Consider the following 26,541-nt stretch of genomic DNA (forward strand, 5'->3'; position numbering starts at 1 on the left):
CTCACAACACCTTCTCTTAATGAATTTATGTAAAAGACTGACTGTCAAGGCCACTGAAGCCTATTACATATACACTTTTCTTACACCTCACAACTGTACCCAAACTAATAAGGGACTAGAGAATAAAATAAAACAGCTTTTCCCCCCTTTCTCTTTCTTTTTAAGTACATTAAAATACACAGAGTGCTTCTATCATTTGTCAAAAAGTAACAAAGTATCCCCCCAAACTCAAAACATTTGGCTCGGATTACCCTGATAGAACATTCTCCATCACTTACTTAAATCCATGGGCAGTATGCAGAAAAGACACTGTCTCACACACAGAGCTTCTCTCAGTCTCAAAGTTTTGCACAGATCTTTACAAACTACTTATGGAAACTGCTACATCAGTATTGTTGACAGTACCCAGTCAGGCTACACAGGAGATAGGGACAGGGAGCTGAGAGAGAGAACACTATTCAATTGACATCACAGCAATTCTGGAAGGGCAACAGGCAGGATTGAAGGACCTTCACCTTTCTTGTGTCAGACGGTCCTTTCTGACATGGGTAACGCCACTGCTCAGGTTGTCACGGCTGAGCTCTGGCGGAGCATCTCTCGCCAACAGCGTTCCCACCAGTGCCCACAAAAGCTCCCAGTCTCCCCCACAGACTCTGTGCTCTTGTCTCTGCTTTGTGATCGGGCTAGGTTACAACTACAGGCAGAAGAGCTATTGGACTATCCCTAAAACAATACATTCCCCTCTCCAGAGATTTTTTTTTTTCTTTTCTAACTAAGAAAATACCAGGAACATACTTTGGGCTCTGGTGGCCTGTCTTGTCAGCCCTTGCCACAAAACTAGGTCACTCACCTTCAGGAAGTATAGCATACTTAATGTGGGTTCAGTGTAAAAAAATGTATAAAGGGGAAAGCAGGTGATTTTTGTCACAAATCTGAATTTCGTTCAGCTTTTCTTGTTCTTCCTAAATAACCTGCACACCTCTTTTATATTGCATTAAAAAAAAAGGATAGATTGCCTTTCCATAAAATTGTAATCTCTAGAAAAAAGTCAAGAATGCTGAGACAAGGTGTTTAATTTACTGTAAAGAAGATTCAAAGACAGTAGCATTAATGACATGAAGAGCAAAAGAGCAGACTTTAGGAAAAAAGATCTAGTGTATTAGTTTCAAGTAATCTCTCTTGAATGATCACAGTGTTATAGTCAATTTTTTTCTCAAAAAAACTACATACATGTAGTTTTATCTTCATGTTAAAATTTAATATAGAAAGTTATATGATAGAAATTTTAATTCTAAACAAGATAAGCAATTGTAAGCTCAGCTCTTTATCTAAAAAAATTAACATCATAGAACGGCAGGATGTTAAAACTTCTCAAATGACAATTTAAAATCACAAACCAAGTTTAAAAATTATGATTCAAATAGCTTAGAAATCAAAGGTGCAAAAACATTTGATTGCTTCTGCAGCTAACCTTTATCTTGGCTGGAAAAAGCAGCAGATAATAGGCAATACAGTACCTTAGGGACTGGATGAGCTGAAGAAACTGCAGCAGGCAAAACTATACTGTGTGAAATATCTCTTTGTCTCCGGAAAAAGAAATTTCTTCTTTGTTGACTGCTTGACTGCTTGTGTAAGTAGATATGATTGAGTGGTGAAGAGAAGATTCTATGACAACCTAGGAGCAGAAAGAGACATGTTTTAAGTAAAAAAAAAAAACACCTAACATAGTGCTACATTTTAAGATGTTGTGTTGTTGCCTATTAAATCATTATTCTAATCCTTTACTGACTCAAAGAGGAAAAGCCCCAAATAGAAAGAAAAGCAGTGGCATTCTCAGTTCTAATAAAATAGTAGCACAGCATATTTATTAGCTAATACTATGTTTACATAAATGTTTGACAATGGAAAACTCTACCCTAATGGGAAATAAACATATAGAAACATCTGCTGAGCACCAGGTCTGTAAAAAGAACCATTTCTGCTGTGGTACCTTACGCAGCAATGTCCTGGGTGACCTGAAACTCGGGGCACTGTTTGGGTGGCTTTTCATTCTTTAAAGCCGTGAAAAATCATGGACAAATTGCCAGCTGCACTTTTTGCCCTCGATCTCATTACTACTCTGTGTTAAGTTCATGTGCAATGAGGCATCATACTGAAATTCATTGTGATGAATGTTCAAGTCAAATAAAGACTAGATAGCAAAAATGTAGGGTGTAACCCAGAAAAAAGATGAATATAGGTCCTAAATTACCCACAACAGGAATTTTGAAATATCTATCATCTTAAATGCACACATCTTTTGAGTCAGCAATTCACCCTCCTAAGACTTTACCTTGCAGATATTATACAATGATGGATACATGAAGATGAACCCTACTGCAGCATTGTTTGTGGTAGGAAAAATGGGAAATAACTCCAATGTCCATCAGTAGGAGACTGGTTAAATATATTATGGTATATCTACACAACTATGGACCTATTTATTAAAGAGAATAAGCTAAATCATCTCTAAGTATTGATATGGAAAGAGGTCACAGTACATTGCTAGGAAAACAGCAAATACTGAACAATACAGGGTGGGGCAAAAATAGGTTTACAGTTGTTCATGTGGAAAATAATATCATAATTAATAAATAATAATACAAGATAAACTCTGCTTGGCGTACTCACAACTGTGAACCTACTTTTACCCCACCTTGTATGTAAAACTGCCCATTAATGTAAAAAGAGCTTATACATTTATATATGTTTGAATATACCTAGAATATTTCTGAAAATTGCTATTCATCAATAGTGATTATTTCTGGGACATATGATTGGGGCTGGGGATGAAGACTTCTTGAATCATTTTATTTTCTTCTAAACTGTTAGATTTTTTTAAAAAAATTTACTTGCATAATTTTTATAATTAAAACGGTAGTTTTGGAAACCCCCAACATATCATAATTGCATATCAGGAGTTGGCAAACTATAGCCCAAGGCCAAACCTGGCCTGCTGCCTGTTTTTATACAGCCCACCCGCCTAAAATTGATTTTTTATGTTTATAAATGGTTGCAAAAATCAAAAGAAAAATAATGTTTTGTAATGTATGAAATTCAAATGTCAGTGCTCCTAAATAAAGACTTATTGGAATAAAGCTACCCTCATTTGCTTTCAATTGTCTATGGCTGTTTTTGAGCTACAGGGGCAGAGTTAAGTAGTTGTGACAGATCTGGCCCTTTACAGAAGTTTGCCTACTCCTGATCTAGAGCACTGGTTCTTAAAATGTGGTACCCAGACCAGCAGTTTTAGCATCATATGAAAATGATGCAAATTCTTGGACCCCTCCTCAAACTACTGATTCAGAAACTCTCGGATAGGGCCAGCAATCTGTGTTTTAATGAGCCCTCAGCGTGATTCTGATGCACACACAAGTTTGAGAAGTACTGGCTTACTTCTGAAACATAATGGGAACACCAATTGCAGATGAGTACGGGCTCCAAAATCCATGATCTCTAAGTGATTTGGAGAAAGGCATGGGATGCAAAGCCCAATGGTCAGTGATTGAGTGTCTTAGATTTTACTCAATTATATTCTTCCATAAAGATCAGTTTAATATTGTTGCATTAAACTTACAGAGGTGTTTTGGGTATTATTTTAAATAATTCTAAATACCAGACAAAATGTCACTTTTAAAAAAGAAGCCTGAAGTATGTACATATTCTCTAAAGCTTGTAAAGTATAATATTTCCATCACTATTCCAAGACTGTCAAATGGTATATGGATGTCAGGGTAGTATACCAGGAAAAGCAGATGATTAGAAAACAGAGGTCTAGAGTTTCATCTCAGCTCTACCACTTGCTAGCTGTGGTCTTGAGCAAGTTTCTTCTTTTGGGTCTCAGGAGAGAATGAACTGGAATACAATATGTGAAAGCACCTTGCATTTAGTAGCTGCCCAATAAATGATAGTTTCTTCAAGAACACTCAAAAAGTAAAATAAGAAAGGAAACACAGACTCCACTACGGCTTCTAATACTGAGCACTAATGTGTCAACGTAGGCACTTAACATATGTTAGCTCATTAATCTTCCGAGAACCCTATGAGTTGTACACTGTTATTACTCCATTCCACAGTTGAAAATAGTGAGGCACACAAAGGTAAATCAGGGACATGCAGTTAGTGCCAAAACTGAGGGGAAGCAGGTCAAATTGCTCCCACAAAGTATATCACTTCTCTTACACGCATAAGAAAAAATGAGCTAACATACATGGAAACACCCAGAAAGTGTGAAAGGCACCATAACACTATTAAAAATTACTACTATTATTAAGTTATTTTTCTGAAAGTGGTTATGGTTTGATCTAATCCACTCACTCTCTTAAAACAAGTTCCTTCTGTTGACCAAACACGTGGTTCAGTGGGAAGTTGGTTGGACATTCTGTGACTGTGGAATGGAATGGAAAATCTGGGTCCCAGCTAAAGCAAACACTCAGGTGGAACATCTATGTCCATGGGCCCACGAACTGCATTGGTAGGTCAGACCAAAGACATACTTTTCTGAGGAAAGTATGTATGTGTTATGATTACTATGAATAATGATAACACTGATAGAAATAGTAACAATAACAGTGGTTAACATTTAAGGGCCACATTCTTTGAGTAAGCACAGTGCTAGGTGCTCAACATACATTATCTCAAGCCATCTGTCAGACGGGCAGGCAGCTGTTGATGTCATTATTTTACAGATGAGGCTCAACCTGTAGTGATGGGTCAATGGCTGGCCCTGCCTCAGGTCCTCAAAGTCCAAGTCCAAGGCTGTGCCTGCCACTCCAAGCTGCCTTTTAGCAACGTGCAGGGGCTCTAGTAGCTAGATGCTTTGCTTTACATTATGTTTTTTAAGGGGATGGATTTTGAGGAAAGTTTTTAAAAATATATATATTTTATTGATTTTTTTCAGAGAGGAAGGGAGAGGGATAGAGAGTTAAACATCGATCAGCTGCCTCCTGCACACTGCCTACTGCGGATGTGTCCGCAACCAAGGTACATGCCCTTGACTGGAATAGAACCTGGGACCCTTCAGTCCGCAGGCTGATGCTCTATCTGCTGAGCCAAACCAGTTAGGGCGAGGAAAGTTTTTTTTAATCATGAAAATTAAATATCACGGGATCAGCCAACTTTTCATGAAAATTCTTACAACTGACCTAATTGAGAAACATTGTGCTAGTGAAAGTAGCGTGAGCTTTGAAGTCAGATAGGTCTGAGTTACCAAACCTTCTGAGCCTCTTTCGTCATCATTATAAGGAAATAGCATTGCTTTTCTCACCACTGTTATGAGCATTAGCTGAGACAACATACCAGTATATATGTAAACGATCTTTAACAGGTAGGTGCTCCACAAATGTTAATTTTCTTTCTCTTCTCAACTATTTGAAATGTTTACCTGTGGACCTCTAAATTTATTTATTCTTTAAAAAAAAATATTCAGAGAGGAAGAGAGATAGAAACATCAATGATGAGAGAGAATCATTGATCAGCTGCCTCCTGCATGCGCCCTACTGGGGATGGAGCCCGCAACCCGGGCATATGCCCTTGACCAGAATCGAACCTGGGACCCTTCAGTCTGCAGGCTGACGCTCTATCCACTGGGCCAAACTGGCTAGGGCTATTTATTCTTTTATTTAACAATGACTTACTGAGCTCCTCCTATAGGCCATGCTGTGGACACAGGGAGGACAATGTGACAAAGTCCTATTCTGTGGTGGGATGCAGACAAGAAGCAAACCAAGAGATTGTATCAGATGGTGATATACATGATGAAAAATGGGCCAAAGTAACACAGCACTGCTTAGTAAAATGAGGGAGCTGGGCATCATAATCTTTGAGGTCCCTTTAACTCTGACATTTATGCCTTTATTCAGCAGCATTTGATTGTCATGCTACATCCCAGGTAATGGGATGATGTAGAGTCTGATCAATTTTAGGACTCGTGAAGATTTTGTTCAATGTGGTTGATAACACACAGTCATTGTAGGGGAATCCTTTCTATGTACTTAAACATGAAGGGTGATGTCATCAGGCCTCCATGTACTTAAACATGAAGGGTGATGTCATCAGGCCTCCACCAGAATATGTGGATGAGGCTTTTGAGACATTCACTTCTAGGATGAACAGTGCTGCCAATGTACCTGTTCTGCCAAATAATGTGCTCATTGCCCCAAAGATGCAGGCACATCCACATGTGACACACATTGGGAACACAGGATGAAAGCATCTATCCAATTTGTTGACAATTATGGTTCCGCAGTGTACTCGGCAATTTCAGTTTCATAAGATACTTTTTTATTTGAAGTAAAATAATTTCTTTTAACCTCATAAAAAGACAGTTTATAAATGTTGTTACAAGTAATAGGATAATAAGGTACCATACTGTGTTTATTCCATTAACTATTCATTACAAACTTGAAAAAAAATCTAGTGTTTTCAAAAATAAAATGAAGAAATGCAGTTAGGCCAAAAAAAAGGGAGAAGGAAAAATCCTCAACTTTATCTTATTGTAAAAAAAGGGAGAAGGAAAAATCCTCAACTTTATCTTATTGTAATTAATAAATAGTATTAACAAATTTTCTAAACGCAGAGTGAGCAAAATTAAAATCCCCAGACCCAATGATATTCACGGTCCCAGGTTAACCAAACTGCAGTGTCTACTACATATCATTCTAGAAAAGGTTTTTGAGTTTCCTGTATATTTCCTTTCTTTATAAAAGCACTGCTTTGTACACCTAAAACTAATACGTTATATGTTAATTATATACGATTTTTTAATTTATTTTTATCTTTATAAAAGCACTGCTTTGTATACCTAAAACTAATATGTTATATGTTAATTATATATGATTTTATTTATTTATTTATTATTTTTTTAAAAATTGTTTTATTGTTTAAAGTATTACAAAGAGTATTACATATGTCTCCTTTTTTTCCCCGCCCTTGACAATCCCCTGGCCTCCCCTACCCACCAGTGTCTATGTCCATTGGTTATGCTTATATGCATGCATACAAGTCCTTTGGTTGATCTCTTACCCTCCCCTCCTGCCCCCCAACCCTCCCCGGCCTTCCTGCTGTAGTTTGACAGTCTGTTCGAGGCTCCTCTGCCTCTGTATCTATTTTTGTTCATAAGTTTATAATGGTCTTTATTATCCATAAATGAGTGAGATCATGTGGTATTTTTCCTTCATTGACTGGCTTATTTCACTTAGCATAATGCTCTCCAGTTCCATCCATGCTGTTGCAAATGGTAAGAATTCCTTCTTTTTTACAGCAGCATAGTATTCCATCGTGTAGATGTACCACAGTTTTCTAATACATTCATCTACTGATGGGCACTTAGGCTGTTTCCAGATCTTAGCTATGGTGAATTGTGCTGCTATGAACATATGGGTGCAAATATCCTTTCTGATTGGTGTTTCTGTTTTCTTGGGATATATTCCTAGAAGTGGGATCACGGGGTCAAATGGGAGTTCCATTTTTAGTTTTTTGAGGAAACTCCATACTGTCTTCCATACATAAAAGTGTTGCTGATACCTTCTAATAACTACATCCAACTCCTAACTGGCTACCTTCAATGTTACAGCTAATTTGACTCACGATGTCGATCATCAGAGGCAGGAACCCCAGCCAGGCTGCCATCAGCCACAGGAATGGTCTCTCTGTCTCTGGGCACCATTATTGTCTCAGGACCCACAGCACACCCTCTTTGTTAAAGCTATTTTAGGGAAACAAGGTTCAGGTGTGTACTAGTTATTGCAAGGGGCAAGTTGACTCATCTGAAGTTTAGGAGACGCTGGTAGAAAACCATCAGAAACCTCAGGAGAGTATGAGAGCCCTAGATCACAAGGAACTGCTTTGGGCTAATTTGATCTTAAAAGACATGATCGTAGCGAGTGCTGTTACTGTTGATTATGTAACAGAAACTCTACGTAGGGTTTTCTTAGGCAGTAAATCTATATGTTATTTGTTATGGACACTAAAATATTTACTGTTATCAAAGGTAATAATATGAATTATTTTCACTGTTACAAAATTTCTATCAGTGCCTAGTTAGAGCTGAAAGTTGAAAATTATAGGCAACTGCTTCTTTCACGCACAGTGAGGAGCACACTGTGTGGCCTAAATGTCTCCTGAAATTGCTATATGTCCTCTGATCCTGCAGCACATTTTTCATATTTTAACTTTATTTGCAATAAAATCTAGGTTATGATTTTAAATAATTTTATATTTGGTAATAGTATCAATTGCTTAAAGCTGCATTTTATTTCCCTTTACAGATTAGGTCTGAAAAGTGGGGTTAAAGAATTCAATATGACGGAGGGAGGAATGCATTTTAAATAACTTATGTTGCTATACAAACATGCCCTATATTTACTGGCCTCTTACTCAGGGTCCAGTTTAATTGTTATCTGCTCACGCATTCTATGCCACATAATGAAACGCTTCCATTTCACCCACTGAGCCCTGGGTTTTTATGTGCACCTCTACCAATGACCCTTAATTAAGCCGATTTTACCCTTGAAAATGTGAGTTTTCTTTTGGTCAACAAGTATTTTTAAGGGAGAGGTCTGAATGAACTTTCAAAGAGGCATTTAAAATGTTTACTTTAAGCAGTTGTAAAACTGAACAAAAGTATATTTGTACTCAAGTGTGGGCTACCAATACCTTTATTTTCATTGTACATTTCCAGAGAAGCACTTTCACCCTGCAGCGTGCCATCAATTCCGTTATGTTACATTTCAGAGGTATCAAGTATCTGAGTAGAAAACAACACGACACAATAGCCTGTACTACTTTACATTAGCCAACAATGTCAACCAGAGATAATGCGTAATTTAAAAGACACCTGTAAAATGTCTTGCTGAATATATTTTTTCATAATGATCAGCAAATGCCAAAGCCTAGTAACAGACCTATTATTTATAGCATATCAACATCTAATTGATTTTACAAATGGAGGCAATTATTTTGGATGAATGGAGGAATGCTTGCCAGATTTAAATGATTTATGATTATCAAGAGAGAAAACAACAATGTTTTGCTAATTCATTTTCAAATACAGCTTTTACACTCATTGATAACTTATATTTTAAACCAGATGATTTGCTTAAATAATACATTAACTTAAAAAAAAGCAAACTGAGATACTTTTAACTGTTTAGAAATATTGCTTCCTACAGTAGGCTCAGAAGGGACTGCACCATAGAAATACATTTTCAAGGCAGATTTAGAACCACAGAAAGATCACACTTCATGAACGCCAACCAATTACTCAGAGCAGGAGCTCAGGCTGTTACAGCACTGTGTGCTTCACGTCCAAACGAGAACAGTGCACATACACCCAGGCCTCATACTTCTTGACTAAAACACTGTTCGCTCCATAGGTTTGATAATTTGCACGAATGTTGCAAAAGGAAAATTAAATAGTCTGCATTATTTGATATAACTCTCATTGATTTTTATAATCTACTACTTAGATGCATGTTTCAAAAGTAAATGAGAAGATTGAAGGTTCCTTCCCATTTCAAGGAGACTATAAAGCAGAAGAGAAGCTCACGTTTCACAAGAAATAACCTGTGCATTTGTTGAAGAAAAATATTTTAAAAAAAACAGCTAGGGGAATGCCCCAGGCTGAAGCAGACACTGATTGGGCAAAGCTAAAGGACAAGGGCCCTTGAAACTAAACAAAAGCAAATTCATTCTGTTGACAGATGCTGATTACATCAAAGCAACAAGGAACTCCCATAACTCCAATTTTTTAAAAATCAATTAATATCTCTCTACAATCTACACAATAAGGACAAAGTAAGTTTTTAAACCAATCATAATAAGCATCATTAAACTTGCTTTTGAAAGTTTCAGTTCAGTTGAAGACTATTCTGGTGTGTTTTTTAGCTGTGGGCTTCTCCAAACAGTGGTTTATTCATTCCCATGGACATGTCTGGGGAGCCAAGCTGGCCATGCCATCAACCCCTTCCTTCCAGGGGTTAACTGCTCTGGCTGCCAAATAAAATACAGAGCGAGCCATGTAATTATGGAGACAGTCAAAGGGCAGGCTCTATTTTGAAATCTATTTGCACAGACAAGGTCTTCCAATTGAGCTTACAGGAAACAAGCTGGTAAAGAGCCTCCTTCTCCCCAGATGCTTTCCACACTTTTTCTCCAATTCAGGAAATCATGGATATGGACACCATACACCATTGCTTCCTGGATTTCAAGCTAAGATGCCATTAAAAGGAGAGGAGTGGATCTGTTTCGCAAACCCATAAAAAACATTTTCCCCCCTAATTAACAGCATTTGGCAACAGCCTCTGAATGATAAAACCACAGTGTTTATTAAACAATATTTATAAAGAGGATGCAGGTCCAGTTGTTATGAAGGTATTAGAAAACAAATAATTTTCTTTAATGCTCAAAATAAAGCACACAGTTGAGTCTAAAGTATACTGGCATAAATACTTATCTGAAAGACTCGATTTGACAACCAACAGTGTTGTCCTTGAAGTTTTATTTTATAGCTAAGACTGCTAAAACAGTAACAAAGACTCCACATAAGTAAAAAAGAAATGTGTAAAATATTTTAAGTGACAAAAAAAAATCACAAGTCATTTTTATGCTGAAACATAAAAATTTGGTGTAGTGGCTTAAAGCTCTAAGTTTGCAATATCTATGAGACCTCATCATTTTCATGTTAAAATAGGTTTGGCCACTACCACTAGAAGTAAGTAGTCAAATGAAGAGATAGTAGTCTTCACCACAGATGTCGCCTGTGGATGTCAGAACTCATCATCAAGCCATAGAGCAGAGCCTGGGAGTCCTGGTTCTAGAGAAGATGCTGGAAAGTCAGCCACAGTTAGAGTACTTCTGGGGAGAGGAAAGGCGGTGGCCTGAGGGCACTCTCTTCCAATAATAACAACATTCAAGAATGATACCCAGGTCATGGCAAAACATGACCTTCCCCAAGGCTCCCTCAGGAAGTTGGCTCCACACTACATCCCTCCTCCTTTTAAAAATTCATCAATAGCAACTGATATAGTATAACATCAGTGACAAGTTCAGAAAGGGTTTAGAAAAATACTTCTTTGCTTCTTTACAACAGCTAATTGGATGATATGTGATGATTCATTAAGGTACAACACTTGCACCCAGGGATCTATGATTTAAACAAAAAGCAGTCCCCCTTTCTTGGGAGACAAAAAACCCCACCTACTCTAGAAACACAGTTTAATAAATATACCTACTTAATAAAGTAGACTCATGTTTGTGAGCCTAGAAGAAAATTTCTTTGGGCTGGCCCAACCACAGCTGGGGAGGTGTGTGTCAATGATTTCAGTAAAAAACTCAAAATCTAAAATTAAAAGCAGATCATTTGGTGAATAGGTGGAATTTCATAGAAATGATTAATTTGTGAAAGAAAATAGAACCATTGTATAAAATTTATCCATTTAGAATAAAAGTGTTTACTTCAAAATTTAAATATAAATTTATCTTTATAATCATAAAATATTGAGTCACACTGAAATAGCATATGCTTAGAAAATCCTATTGTCTCTCAGCTAAAGTTTAGAGAAAAGCAGTTTTTAGCACTTCAACAATACATATACTCAGGCACTTCATGGACAAAGAAATATTGTATTCTCCTAGGGGAAATAAAGGAGCTGTTTATTAGGGCTATGGTTAAAATGTAATAATTCATTCTAGTTGAGCCCTGTGAAAATGTCATCAAAATATCATTTTCTTTGCCAGATTTTCTGGATGCCGCAATATCATTTAAATACAGAATAAAAGACAAGCTCTGATCAGAGAAGAAGTTCAACACCAAAATGAACCAAAAGCAAATGTCGTTCCATCAAAGTAACAAAAAAGAAATTTACACAGTCCTGAGACCCAGAGAATGCACACTTCTAGGTTAGCACAGAACATCTGGCAAACTTCAACTTTCCAAAGTCTGAAAAAAAAACCCCACACATTCCTGTTACCTCATACACTTTGGTAAAAAATGAGGAAAATAGAAAATTTATATTCAAGCATATAAATGAGAGTCAGAAAGAGCAATTTCACAGAAATCACACATGGAGTTCAATTTTAGAGAAAATTCATATAAAATATTATAAATTTAAAATAATTGATGTAGTAAGAAAGTCCTTTAGTTATTTTCTCAAAAGCCTATTCATAAACACTACTTTCATGTACAATACTACTCAAAATATTAGTAATTTGGATAAAAATCTCCAGTGATAGAAGACATTGGGACTTTTAGTTTATGATCAAAGTAACAGCTTTAATATGAATATTTTTCAATTGTATTAAAGCATTTGAAAAGAGTGTAATTTTAGTCTTCATCTTACAATAGTGTCAACTGAATTCTACATGCAACATGCTCGTTGTTAGATGTAGTTCTTTTTCTCTTCCCCCTTCTCTTTTTATGAGCCATTTAAAGTTATTTACGCAAACAATTGGTAAAAATAGCTCAGAGTTTTGACCAAACTGCAGTATCAATACAAAAAAGAATATACCATCTTAATATTTTCCTGAGAATGTTTTCACTGTACAACTTCAAGTGAAAGGCATGCAATAAAAAGAAAACATATGAATACAAATCCTAAAGTTGTTATGACAATTGTGGGAGTTTTGTCTCTGCCCTGTAACCAGGCAACAGAAGTAGTAGATAGGTAAGTAGGTAGGTAGGTAGGTCAATAATCACAACCTAAAATGAGAAAGCTAGAGCTCTAGGAAAACAATACATTTCCAAGCTTCTGCAGTTGTGATTACATAGATTAAAGACAAAAGAAGCTGAGATCATGCATCAGGGCATTATTTTCACAAGAAAAATAAAGATAAAATACACAGTAGCTTCTTTAGCAAAAGATAAAGTTCCAAATGACAACTTTTTTTCCTCCTCCTATTTTTTCCTTTTTATTGAATTTATTGGGGTGACGCTGGTTAACAAAACTATATAGGTTTCAGGTGCACAATTCTATAACACATCTGTAAACTGCATTGTGTGTTCACCACCCCAATCAAGTCTCCTTCCATCACCATTTATCCCCCCTATACCCTCTTCTGCCTCCCCACACTCCCCTCTACCCTCCCCCAGGCAATCCCCACACTCTGAAGGCAGCTTTTTGGACTGATGTACTAATGTTGCCACAAATAATTTTATATTCAATGCAACTGTGTAGACTTAGTTAACCGCATGAATAAATAGTCACTCCATAGCTTTAGGCATGAATGCAAAAAGTGCAGTGTATTAAAATGGTGCAGGCTTAAAAGAAGAGTCCCATAGAAGCCTGTTTAAAACGGGTCCTTGTAATTTTTTTTTTCAGATATGGACGCTCAACTATAAAACCATTACTTTTGGTACTAAAGATTAAAAATTAAAACCACTACCGTAGCTAACAAAAACATGGACTCTTTAACTGTACAAGGCAGGCTGCCTCTCATAACTGAAAACACAATTTTACTAGAAAACCTTAGCTGACCAAGATTATTCACACTTGGTGAAATGAGAAGTTCATCATCTAATTTTTAGATTAAAATCTTCAACATAACCACGATACTGAAATCGTTGATATACACAATATTTGAAACATGTTTATTGTCTAATGTGAGGTGTATTGAACATTTTTTGAACTATACTCCTACCAGAGTGTTAAAAGAAAACCAATCCCAAAATACCTAGATAAAACATAGCCAATGTGGAGGTAAAAAGAAGGAAATATTGTGGAATTTAAAACACTTTATATTTTGCTAGTAAATGAGATTTTCCTCCAAAAATGTGCCTTCATAATTATATTTACTTGAGTTCTTGTTTAAATTGGTTTCTCTGGTTCTAGTCGGTTTACTTAGACAAGTTAGTTAAGCTCTCTAAGCTTTAGTTTCCTCATCTGTTAACAGGAATTAGCTTTTTCGCAGGATTGCTATGATAATTGTATGACATGAGGCATGGAAAGTGGCAAAGGTAAGCACTGGATAAATGATAATTATGATCATTGGTTGCCTGACTGTGGGAGAAGGTCACTCTAAAAAGGACTAATGAGTAGGGAGAAACCAGCTGAATATCGAACTGTGCTTTGGCTAATTCACAAAGTAAGTACTTCACAAAGCTGCTACTTAAAAACCACGTCATCCAAAGCACTGGGCCTTTCCTACCTTCATCACAGGACCACCCTGATGATCAAATGAGATTGCAGATGTATAAATACTTTACAAACTAGACAACATCTCATGATTGTAGTGTACAGAGAGAATGCTTAAATGCAATAGGACAAATTATGCTCAACCCAATTTTGACAATTTTCTGAGAGTTCTTGGTGGGGCCTTCCTAAAATTCTGATGGCTAATTGTGACGTCTAAGGAAAATCTCTTCTTCCACCCAGAGTCATAAAAGACCCCCGCTTTCCTCAAGAATCATATCCTTCCTATACAGAATAGCTTTTATGTTTGTGCAAGTGTGGGATGGGAGAAATCATGTTATAGAAAGATTCCACTTGGCAGTGAAGACATTCCCTATAAAGCTCACTATCACGATTTTAAGGATTAGATCAGAATGCTGCTATTTTTGTTGTGTTACTAAATAATATTTGATCAACGTTGTGCTTATTCATAAGCTGTTCTGTAATTCTTGGTAACCTCAGTAACTTAAAGTCTGTAAGAATTTAAACATATCTGTCTCAGTGTGCAACTATTTAATAGAAATATTCTAGCACTTACCAAACCTTATTGTTTAAACGCACCAAGAAGTCTTTTTTGCATAAAAATTCCTGTTTATTAAACAGTGATACAGGAAGAACTTATTTACATTTCTAGCATTACCAACATACATAATTTATGACAAAAAAAGGCAAGCACTCCATAAGAAATGCTCAATCACTGTCAATCACAATATACATAAACCAAAGCAAATCGTGTGAACTGTATTAAATTCAGCTGAACACAGAACTGCCAACAGAACAAACAAAAAAACAAATAATTATCAGTGACTCATAGACCTATTTACAGGATACACAAAATAACTTGAAAAGGTGTAACCATGGAAACCTGATAACCTAAATTCAGTGCCTTTAAATTTTGCATTTATTGAAACACTGTTTAAATGATGTCTTTACAAGATTTAAATATTTCAAAAGTAGTCAAAGCTTATCTTTGTTATCTGATCATTGATCAAAATAATTTCAACTATAAATTAGCTATCTTTAAAATTATTCAAGGACCAATTTAATGAAACCATGATAAAAATGTCAAGCCATTTTTTCTAATTTTTCAGCAAACTATTATTTTCACAACCACTGATTAACAATTGAAAAACTCAACTATACACAATAAATCCCACAGTAATCAAATAATATTAAATCACATTTTGACATAAAGACTTTTTAAAACTCACACTGTTGCATGCAACCACCCCCTCTTCCTCTAATTAAAACTAAAGCTATTAGCTGTTTCAATTTAGAGGTGATTTTCACTAACAATTACCATTTGAATAGTTTAATATTTAATGCTGTAGTCAGTCCTAGTGTCTTATATTTCATTTCATAAGCTACATTAGTAAAACATCATTTTGTAGTTCACTGGCTCCCACACTTAAGATGTGATGTTCAGTGTGTATTTCATTATGTAGATGAGCAATGGATGTTGTTTGACATGATTTAAATGGGTCAACAGTATTTTCCTAGTCACATTAATCATTCAGACAGCTAGAATGAAAAAAAAAAGGCCTTGAAAACTAAAACTAGAGAATCTATTCACACAAATGACACTCACCATTGGCGGGTTATCTAGGATGTGGTTAAGGAGAAGGAAGAGTTGCAGACTTTGAACACATGTTTCATTATTTATTCGGAAACCACTTCAAGACCATAGCTCCATTTTTGGAATCCAAGTGAACACCCACAGGGACAGATTTCTGAGATACTAAAGTGTAACTTTAAAAAAAGCATTAGATGGAAATCTGTAAAAACTTTTCATTGGAGAAGAATAAAATTGGGGGAACCCAGCTCCAAATGAGACTGGGTCCCAAGGGTAGGGTCAGCACATAGTTTCTATAAAAATATACTGCGCACAGATGGGGATGCAGCCCTCACTCTGGACAACCATCTTGTCTTGCCTGCTGATGGCTCCTAGAAAGTGAAGAGAAGGGGAACAAGAAAAAGCAGAACCAGCCTTTAGAAAGAGCTGCAGATCACATGGATTCAGCCCTGAGTCAATAACAAAGAATCTGCTGAGGAACATGGAAAGCAACAACGTGAACTCACAAAGAGCAACTCCACAGTTTCCCTTTCCTTGCATTGTCATGACTGACTTTTCATTGGGTCGGATGGAGGGATGATTTGGTGTACAAACCCAGGCAACATGCCAGAATCATATTCTGCACACCATCCTACCACTTGGTCTGTTCCATGTGATTTATGTGCTTTCTAAAAAACGAGTATGGCAGTGACATATAGTCACATCCCTCCCAATGGAAGCTCTTTATTGGTTTCTTGGCAGCTGGGAAGGAGACGGTGTCAATCATTAAATTTTTCATTCTGAATCCTGAAAGGTCATCCTCTCAAGTGGATGTGCTCTGCTCTCTCCTGAAACTACACAGAATGAGCCAAAGTCCACAAGAAGCCCATGTTTTATTTTCCTGATTATGAAAATAGATATTAGATACTGAGAAAGCAGAAACAGCAAATAGTAAAAATCTTCCTCAGTTGATCACTATTGACATTCAGCAAATACACTTTAGAACATTTCTCTATGTATCCACTAATATATTATTATATTTTATAGAATATTAGCATATTTTATACATATTCAATTTATACATGTAGTTTTATTAAACTGCTATTTTGAAAGTAATTAATTTCTCTCCACAATATATGAAAGACATCTGTCTGTAATAAATAAATATAGATCTGCATGATCCTTTTTAGGCCTATTGTGTTGTTTTAGTGGCTTCATAGTATTCCTTTATATGGATGGGTCACAAAGTACTTTATTTAACCAATGATGAACATGTAGGCAGGTTATTTTTAAGTTTTTTTTCTGTGCATAGTAAACTTTTTACAAATACAGCTGCACATAGGACCTATTTTTCTTTTTAGTTTAAATTCCTAGAAGTAGAATTCTTTGGGTTAAGAAATATGTAAAATTTTGACATATTTGCAAAGCTACTCTCCACAAAACAGCAATTTTTATTCCCAATGGTGCCTATTTCCCTATACCCTCATGAATATTAACGCCAGTCTTATAAATGAAAAATGGTATCTCATTATTACTTATTTTTCTTCAGATACTGCTGAGGTTAGGATCTTCCCTTTACTTACACATTTATATTCTTTTGGGAAATCTCTACTTAGGCCTCTTGGGTTGTTTTTTACTTGACTTAATCTTAAGAGTGCTCTGTGAATTTACGTACTATATTGTTTCAAATATATTTTTTCCGTTCTCCATTTGCATTTCAACTGTATTTAAAGTGTTTTGAGCCACATAATTGGGTTCACATTGAATTTATGGATTAATCTAGGGAGAATATGACTCTTTAAAATAGTTGTTTTATTTAAGAGATTAAGTTCACATTTACTGCAGTATTCTTAATATCCTTCTGTAGAGGTCTAATGTTTTCTTTATATAGGTCCTGTATATTATTATTTATTTACTAGAGGCTCGGTGCACGAAATTCGTGCATGGGGCGGGGTCCCCTCAGCCAAGCCTGCATCCTCTCCAATGTGGGACCCCTTGGGGGATGTCCGACTGCTGGTTCAGGCCCGATCCCCGGGATCGGGCCTAAACCAGAAGTCAGATATCCCTCTCACAATCCTGGACCACTGGCTCCTAATCACTCACCTGCCTGCCTGCCTGGTCGCCCCTAACTGCCCCCCTGCTGGCCTGATCACCTCTCACTGCCTCTGCGTGCTGGCCTGATTGCCCCTAACTGCCCCCCCTGCCAGCCTGGTTGCCCCTCATGGCCCCCCCGCCGGCCTGGTCGCCCCACGCAGCCTGCTGTTCAGTCGTTTGGTTGTCCCTCACTAACTCCCCTGCCAGCCTGGTTGTAGGCAGCCATCTTGGAAGGGTTTGAGGGTTAATTTGCATATCACCTCTTTATTATAGAGGATTCCTAGGTATTTTATATTCTTGACTTTATAAATGGGATGTTTTCCATTATATTTTCTACCTAAATATAGGGCTGTAATCTTAAACTTACTTAAGTTTACAGCTTAATCATTGCCAGCCTTCTGAACAAGGACTCTGTATAGCACTAGTTCCTGGGGTCCTCTTGCACTCAGCTTGACTTCCTCCTAGAAAGAGCAAGAAGTCTTAAAGTTGTAGAAGGACAGGGGGGTCCCCTATTGCTCCCTTTGAGCAAATGCTCTCCTGATGTATTTTTCTCCGAGTTTCAGAATACTACTTCTAACTCCACCTACAAGTTTGGAAAATCACTATGTCAAACAGCTGACAGAAAAAAAAATGACTAATTTTTTTGCATTAAAAATACCTGATTATAGACAAAAGCATGGAAGAGTTTGTTATAACCTTTTCCCTATTTTTACCTATATTTGAAATTTTCAATAATAAAAAGTTTTAAAAGTATTTGATTATGTACTAAAAACAGTATCTTTTCTAAAGTACTCTAAGAAGTGTAAGAAATGGAAGGGTTATTTTAAATCTGGGATGCTGTTTATATGTGAAAAACCAAAGCATTTAAGATGAGCATTGAGCCCAGCCAGTGTGGTTTGGTGGTTGAGCATGGAGATTTGATTCCTAGTCAGGGCACATGCCCCGGTTGTGGGCTTGATCCCTAGAGTGGGGCTTGCAGGAGGCAGCTGATCAATGATTCTCTCTCATCTCTATCTATCTCTACCTCTCTATCTCTCTCCCTTCCCTCTCTGAAATCAATAAAAATATATTTAAAATGAGCATTGACCTGCAGTTGCAGTTGTTCCTAGGCTGTAAGCTAGGACTAGTACTTCTTGATGGTGGAACTATAAAATTAGTCACACAGTTCTAATTTGCAGTTCACAGCCACAGGAGCTGTGGAACTCTTGGGCCCAGAGTTTTAGCTGCTCGTAAACTGTGCAAGTCAAACTCCTAAAAGTACACCAGAGCACAAGAGATCACAAGACTGGGCACGTAATTGTTTCTGAGTCCAGTCTGATGTAAGGTGCCGGCTGGGATGTAAAGTGTTTTGGGCTTGTCCATCATGGTGATGTACAGAGAGGCAGTAAGTCTTCACAGAAGGTCAACGCTGTGTTAAAGAAACACTGCAGAGTGAGGGAAGGTTTATTTCTACCTTGTGTTATAAAACATGAGGCAGCAAGTAGATATTTGCACAATGGTATTGGGTCTCCCAAGTAGGTATTTTGGGAAGCTATATATCTAAAAGGCTAAGTGTCTGTCCCTCCGACCGGTAGCTATGACGCGCACTGACCACCAGGGGGCAGATGCTCAATGCAGGGGTTGTCATGGTGCGCACTGGCCATCCTATATAATAAAAGGCTAATATGCAAATCGACTGAACAGCAGAATGACTGGTTGCTATGACATGCACTGACAACCAGGGGCAGATGCTCAATGCAGGAGCTGACCCTTGGTGGTCAGTGTGCTCCCACAAGGGGAGCGCCACTCAGCCAGAAGCCGGGCTCATGGGTGGCTAGCACAGCAGCAGTGGTGGGAGCCTCTCCCGCCTCCGCAGCAGCGCTAAGGATGTCTGACTGATGGTTTAGGCCCGCTCCCAGACTGTGAGAGGGTGCAGTCCGGGCAGAGGGGCTCCCCCACCCCCCCGAGTGCATGAATTTCATGCACCGAGCCTCTAGTTTAAAAATAAAAGGCACCAGGGAGCTGGTGCCGACAAACCAACACTCGGTTTCCCCCAAGTGGGACACAGGTCCCACCACCACCCCAGAATGACACCCCAGCAAATCACAGCGAACGCTGCCAAGACCCCATGGCACAAAATGTGGCCCACAGCCCAGCCCAGCCCAGACACAGTCCCTGTGGGTGCCGGGTAATGACATCACGTACCAACGCCCAGCTTCCTATCCCTAGTGACTAGCCTCCTTGGAGTTTCTTCAGCCCAGGAATCCGACTTGCTTTATAGCCAGGTGCAAATATTTTACAGTTTAACCAAATGTTTGTGAAGCGTTTTCCCATGCCTCATCTCATTTGCTCCTCACAGAAGTCTTGGAGTAGGTAGATAGGAGACTCGGTAGAATCCTATTTTCTTTTCATTAGCAAGATGCGAATAGTGATATTACAATATTTCTCCTAATTAATTTCCTTTCAATGTGCACGCGGACACTAGTAATGTATAAAATAGGAAGGCTATAAATCCATAAAGGAGGTTGCAGTGGACTGATGTGGACAGAATTCATACTTATAACTAAAGTTTCATCATTACCCAGTCTACCCTGCTCTCATCTCCATTGCCATGACTAGATGATGCTGACCTCCTGGAGTAATCTGAAAAAAAGACTGGCAATATTTGGTTTTGGTGATTGCAAATTTAGACCTCATAAATATTATGTAACTCTAGTCTTTTTGCCTCTAGCCAACCAGCCTGACTGCAATTTCCAGCTACAAGTGGCATACTGACATTGAGAATTTATGAGTTTTACCGTATTAGTAGTGCACATTTCCTTTTGAATTATTCTAGCCTGTAGCCTGAAGCAGATTATAATTATCATTCCTTTTGCTACACAAATCTGAAGATCTACAAGTGGTTCAGATAGCCACATTAATATGTTTCAATGTTTTAAGTAGGCTGACAAATAAAAGCTCTATATGACAAATGAAAAGCAGATGCATTTTTTTTGTATTGCTAGAATTTTTAAACTATTTTAGCTAATTAAAATCTGGTCCAAGTCACAGTGTTTGTGATTACCTAACTCATTAGAGATGGTTTTCACTTTACCATCAAAACAACAAATGCATATTTTATAGTGTGCTTGAAGCAGAATATTCAGGTAGGTGATCTATACTATAAAGTTAGTTCTACACCAAGATAAATATGTGGTCTTAGCTGTTTGGAAAGCATTATTTTCCCCCATAAAAAATGTGGCTAAGTTCTCAGGCTAGCTAGCCTATTTGCCATAATTTAACTGAAATACTGTACATTTGCAATGAAAACTAAAGGTTTGGAAACACTCAGCAGCAAGCACCTAGTATTTTAGCTACCTTATGGGTTAACTGAGCTAGCCTGGGAATGTTGCTGCCATTCACAATGTGGTTTCTAAAGGAAAAGGTGCTCCACATCGTTGGACAATTAGGAAAAGTGCAAGGTCCACTCTACTGTCTCCTACAGCCCATTCTCAGCTTCCTTCTCTTAACTGGAAAGTAGATGGAGGCTGAGCAGCCCTCAAAGACTAGAGAGGAGAGGACAAGACCAAGTCTCATCCCTTCCTATAAAACCTGTACCAGTTCCAGAGCCAGGATCCTCATGTTCAACTTTTTTCCAACTTCTAGAGCAGGTGAAAGGAATCAAGTCCGTTTTCAAGTTCAAGCAACCCCTCTTACCTAATCCTTAACACCAGAGTGAACATCTCAAGCCCCCATACAGCCACTCTGATAGGAAACACGTTGGCTCTGGAGGACTATTATCCCTCTCTCTCCAGAGTTCACCAATATGGGCAGGAGGTCTATTTAATAATTGTCCATAACTTAGTTGGAGCCAGTAGAACTGTTTAGCTTCAGCTCTGGCTGTAAGATTTACTAGCTGTCAACCTTCAGCAAGTTATTTAACTACTAGAGGCCCGGTGCACGAAATTCATGCATAGGTAGCGTCCCTAGGCCTGGCCGGTGATCAGGGCTGATCTGTGGGGTGGGGGGGTCGGGGGCGCCCCCCTTGGCTGGCCTGGTGCCACCTGCTCACCAGCCCACCCCCCACCGCCACTGTTGGTTGGGGCCTGCAGGTTGGAGGCAGCTCCTGCGACGAGTGTCTGCCCCCTGGTGGTCAGTGTGGTTGTTCTGCTGGTTGTTCCGCCGTTCGGTCTATTTGCATATTAGGCTTTTATTATATAGGATTCTGTGCCCTAATTTTTTCATCTGTTAAAAAATGGGAACATAACCCTGGGCAATTTTGTTCAGTGGCAATTTTGTTTAGAGCGTCGGCCAGTGGATCAAAGGGTCTTGGGTTCGATTCCTGGTCCCGGGCATGTACCTCCATTGCAGGTTCTATGCCCAGCCCCAGTTGGGGTGCGTGTGGGAAGCAGTCAATTGAAGTGTTTCTCTCATATTGATGTTTCTTGTAATTACTCTATTACTACAAACTAGTTAATAAATACCCTTGATGACCATGTACCTACATTCTTATTCCATAGCTTTCTTAAAAAACTTTTTATTTTGAGATAACTTTAGACTTACAGAAGAGTTGCAAAAATAGTAGAGAGAATTCCCATATACTTTTCACCAGCTTCATTTATCCTCTGTTAACATTTTACATAACCATGGAGGATTTATAAACACTAAGATACAATCCTATTAGCTAGAGTACAGAAGAGAACTTATTCAGGTTCCTCCTATTTTTTCAGGAACATAATTTTTCTGTTCCAGGATCCAATTCAAGATCCCATATTGTATTTAGTTGTCATGCCTCCTTAGTCACCTCAGGTCTGCAACAGTTCCTCAACCTCCCTTGTCTTTCATGACCTGGAGACCTTTGAAGAATACTGGTCAGTTATTTTATAGACTATTCCTCAATTTTGCTTTGTCTGATGTTTTCTCATGATAAAATTGAGATAGAGTATCTCAAATAATACCACACAGATGTGTCCTTCTCAGTGCACCCTATCAGAGCATTCATTATGATGTTAACCTTGCTAAGATGATGGCTACCAAGATTATCCAATGTAAAGATACTATTTTCCATTGTAAGTATTAAATATTTTACAGAAGATACTTTGAGACTATTCAAATCTTCTGTATTTGCTTAAAAATTTCCCCACTAACTTTAGTACTCATGGGTGGATCTTGCCCGCAGCAATTTTTACTATGATATTCTCTAATAGTGATTTCCTATTTATAATTTTGTATTTTTAAAATTAAATTTATTGGTGTGACATTGGCTAATAAGATTATATGCTTCAAGTGTACAATAATATATTACATAATCTCTATACTGCTTTACATACTCATTACCCAAAGTTTAGTTTCATTTTGTCACCATATATGATTCTCTTTATCCTCTTTTTTATTTACTTTTATATATCAACTAGAGGCCTGGTGCATGGGATTCATGCACTGGTGGGGGGCGTGGCCTGTGGGGATCAGCCCGCTGTGGGAGCACCACTCATCCTGGTCAGCTGAGCGGCTGTGGACCCACCCTCTGAGCGGCTGCTCCCTCTGTGGGAGTGCGCTGACCACCAGGGAGCAGCTCCTGTGTTGAGCATCTGCTCCCTGGTGGTCAGTGTGTGTCATAGCGACTGGTCAACCAGTCATTCTGGTCGTTCTGCGGTTTGGTCGCTGGGCTTTTATTATATAAGATACGGGCTTGTGCAGATTTATTTTTTTCTTTCAAATCCAATTCTATCATTGTTTTGTTGCTCAAGCTCTTTCAGGTTAGTTCCTGTGCCCCTTTCAATGTGCTTCATTTCCTGTCCCTTGTTTTTAGCATCCCTTACTTTTTGGCATCACAAGATGCTCTATACTCATCTTGTATTTCCCTGCCCAATCTTGAAATCAATCCAAGGACCCACAGTTCTTTTACTGCAGAATGGTATTTAGAAATAAAGATATAGCCACTAAATGTGCTGATTGCTACTGGGAAAATCACTGATTTCAGTTCCTCCAGTGAACTGAGATAGGAAACATATGCATACACAGGCATCTATATTTCTTTTCTTTTTTTTTGCTGGATCAGGAAATTATTTACTTTAAAAATATTCAATATTATTTTGTATTAGTTTCAGGTGTACAGCATGATGGTTAGACAATCATATACTTTACAAAGTGTTCCCCCCAATATTTCCAGTACCCACCTGGCACCATAAATAGTTATTACAATATTACTGACTATATTCCCTATGTTGTACTTTATATCCCTGGGACTATTTTGTAACTACCAATTTGTAGTCTTACTCCCGTCACCTTTCGCCCGGTTCCCCAATCTCCCTCCCTGCTGGCAACCATCAGTCTGTTCTCTGTACCTACGAGTCTGTTTCTGTTTTCTTTGTTCATTTATATTGTTCTTTAGGTTCCATATGCAAGTAAAATCATTTTGTATTTATCTTTCTCTGACTGACTTATTTTACTTAGCATAATACCCTCTAGCTCCATCTGTGCTTTTGCAAATGATAAGATTTCATTATTTTTTATGATCAAATAATATCCCATTGTATGTATGTACCACCACTATTTTATTCATTTGTCTACTGATAGGCACTTGGGTTGCTTCCAAATCTTGGCTACTGTAAATAATGCTGCTTTTTTAGGAACCTCCATACTGTTTTCCATAGTGGCTGCACCACTCTGCATTCCCACCAACAGTGCACAAGGGTTCCCTTTTCTCCACATCCTCATCAACACTTGTTGTTTGTTGATTTACTGATGATAGCCATTCTGACATGTGTGAGGTGATATCTCATTTTGGTTTTAATTTGCATCTCTCTGATGGTAGTGACATTGAGCATCTTTTCATATATCTATTGGCCATGTGAATGTCCTCTTTGGAGAAGTGTCTATTCAGGTCCTCTGCACATTTTTAAACTGGATTGTTTGCTTTTTTGGTGTTGAGTTGTATGAGTTCTTTATAAAATTTGGACACTAACCCCTTATCTGATGTGCAGTTGCAAACATCTTCTCCCATTCAGTGGGTTGTGTTTTCATTTTGTTGATAGTTTCCTTTGTGCAAAAGATTTTTAGTTTTATATAGTCCTATTTGTTTGTTTTTTCTTTTTATTTCCTTGCCTGAGGACATCTATCAGAAAAAATATTGCTAAGAGAAATGTCATAAATTTTACTATCTATGTTTTCTTTTAGGAGTTTTATGGTTTAAGTCTTATATTTAAGTCTTTAATTCATTTTGAGTTTATTCCTGTATATGGTATAAGAAGGTGGTCTGATTTCATTTTTTTTTCATGTTTCTGTCCAATTCCAGAGTTGTTGTTTTTTAAAAAATATATTTTATTGATTTTTTACAGAGAGGAAGAGAAAGGGATAGAGAGCCAGAAACATCGATGAGAGAGAAACATCGATCAGCCGCCTCCTGCACGCCCCCTACTGGGGATGTGCCCGCAACCAAGGTACATGCCCCCGACTGGAATCGAACCCGGGACCCTTCAGTCCGCAGGCCGACGCTCTATCCACTGAGCCAAACCGGTCAGGGCCAATTCCAGAGTTTTTTAATTGCTATAGTGTATATGGGATGACAATACTATTTGCTGAAGCATGAAAAGCTACCATGTTCTTTGCAAGAAAACTATATCCTTTCATAGGCTTAATAATAATAATAATAATAATAATAATAAAACGGACATGCTTGTAGCAATTTTTAAAATAATTTCATACACATTATTTTATTTGGTCCAACAACCTGTGTAAAGTAAGCTGGGAAGATATTCTTGTACTTATTTTACAGGCAAAACCCCCTGAGACTCAAGAAGGGTGAGGGATTTGCCCAAGATGACAAAAGTTACAAGTGGCAAATCTGGATTTCAAACTTAAGCCTATTTTTAAAAACCTTTTTATTTATAGAAAATGTCACACATACACAAAATAAACAGAGTACTATAACTGCCGTGTACCCATCATCCAGTTTTAACAATTATCCACTCATGCTGATCGTTTCAACTATAACCATCCTCCTTTCCCATTGAATTAGTTGGAAGCCCATCCTAGACATATCATTTCATCTGTAAATATTTCAGTATGTATATCTAAAAGATAACTCCTTTTAATGATTTAACAATACAACCACATCACACCTAAAAGATTAACAATAATTCCTTAATATCATCAAATATTTGGGTAGTCTTTTGATATTCTCCTTTTGTCATATATATATAATTTTTTTCATTAAACAAATAGTTTGTTAAAATATGACCCAAATACTGCATTTGATTGGCATGTCTCGTGCCTGTTTTCATCAATTCCTTTCTCCTCCTGAAATGCCTTTCTTTGTCCCTAGCATCTCCCACATTCTGAAATTTACTAGTTGTATCTCACTGGTGACATTTAACATGTTTCTTATATTTCCTATAGACTGATATTAAACTGAGAGAGTTGTTTTGATACAAGTTCAGTTTTTTTTAGTAAGAATTATTTAATAGATGGTGGTGGGCTCAGACAGCTGTCTCTCCTTTTGTGATGTTAGCAACCATTGATGGCTTCAATCCATTAACTCATTAGGGATTTGACAAGTGGTGATATTTTATCAGACCTCTTTCAATTGTTGGCAGAAATACTTCTATAAAGAAAAACTTTCTTTTATCAAAGGATTTGGTCAACCTGAGGTTCAGTTCATACAGAAAACTAAGCTAAAGGCTTGATTATTTCTTTTGATTTAATCAGTTTTCAGACTAGCTAGTTAAAAACTTA

General features: G+C 37.6%; 1 protein-coding gene across 2 annotated transcripts in view; it reads right to left on the bottom strand.

Annotated features, from left to right (window-relative positions):
* METAP1D (methionyl aminopeptidase type 1D, mitochondrial) overlaps nucleotides 1-26,541 on the bottom strand; it is a 70,432-nt gene that overhangs the window by 16,708 nt on the left and 27,183 nt on the right. Inside the window, exons 1-2 of one of the 2 annotated variants that reach the window (XM_023744863.1) lie at nucleotides 18,218-18,234; nucleotides 1,518-1,675 (exon numbers count right to left, since the gene is read on the bottom strand). Coding sequence is in view for 1 of the 2 variants with exons in the window: in XM_014468215.2 (XP_014323701.1) it covers nucleotides 1,518-1,675 (158 nt within the window). In the remaining variant the exon portion in view is untranslated. Of the gene's footprint in view, nucleotides 1-1,517; nucleotides 1,676-18,217; nucleotides 18,235-26,541 lie in introns of those variants that run through there. The other variant, XM_014468215.2, reaches the window with a different exon arrangement.

The sequence above is a fragment of the Myotis lucifugus genome, unplaced genomic scaffold (genome assembly GCF_000147115.1).
Source record: "Myotis lucifugus unplaced genomic scaffold, Myoluc2.0 scaffold_5, whole genome shotgun sequence".
NCBI classification, from domain to species: domain Eukaryota; kingdom Metazoa; phylum Chordata; class Mammalia; order Chiroptera; family Vespertilionidae; genus Myotis; species Myotis lucifugus.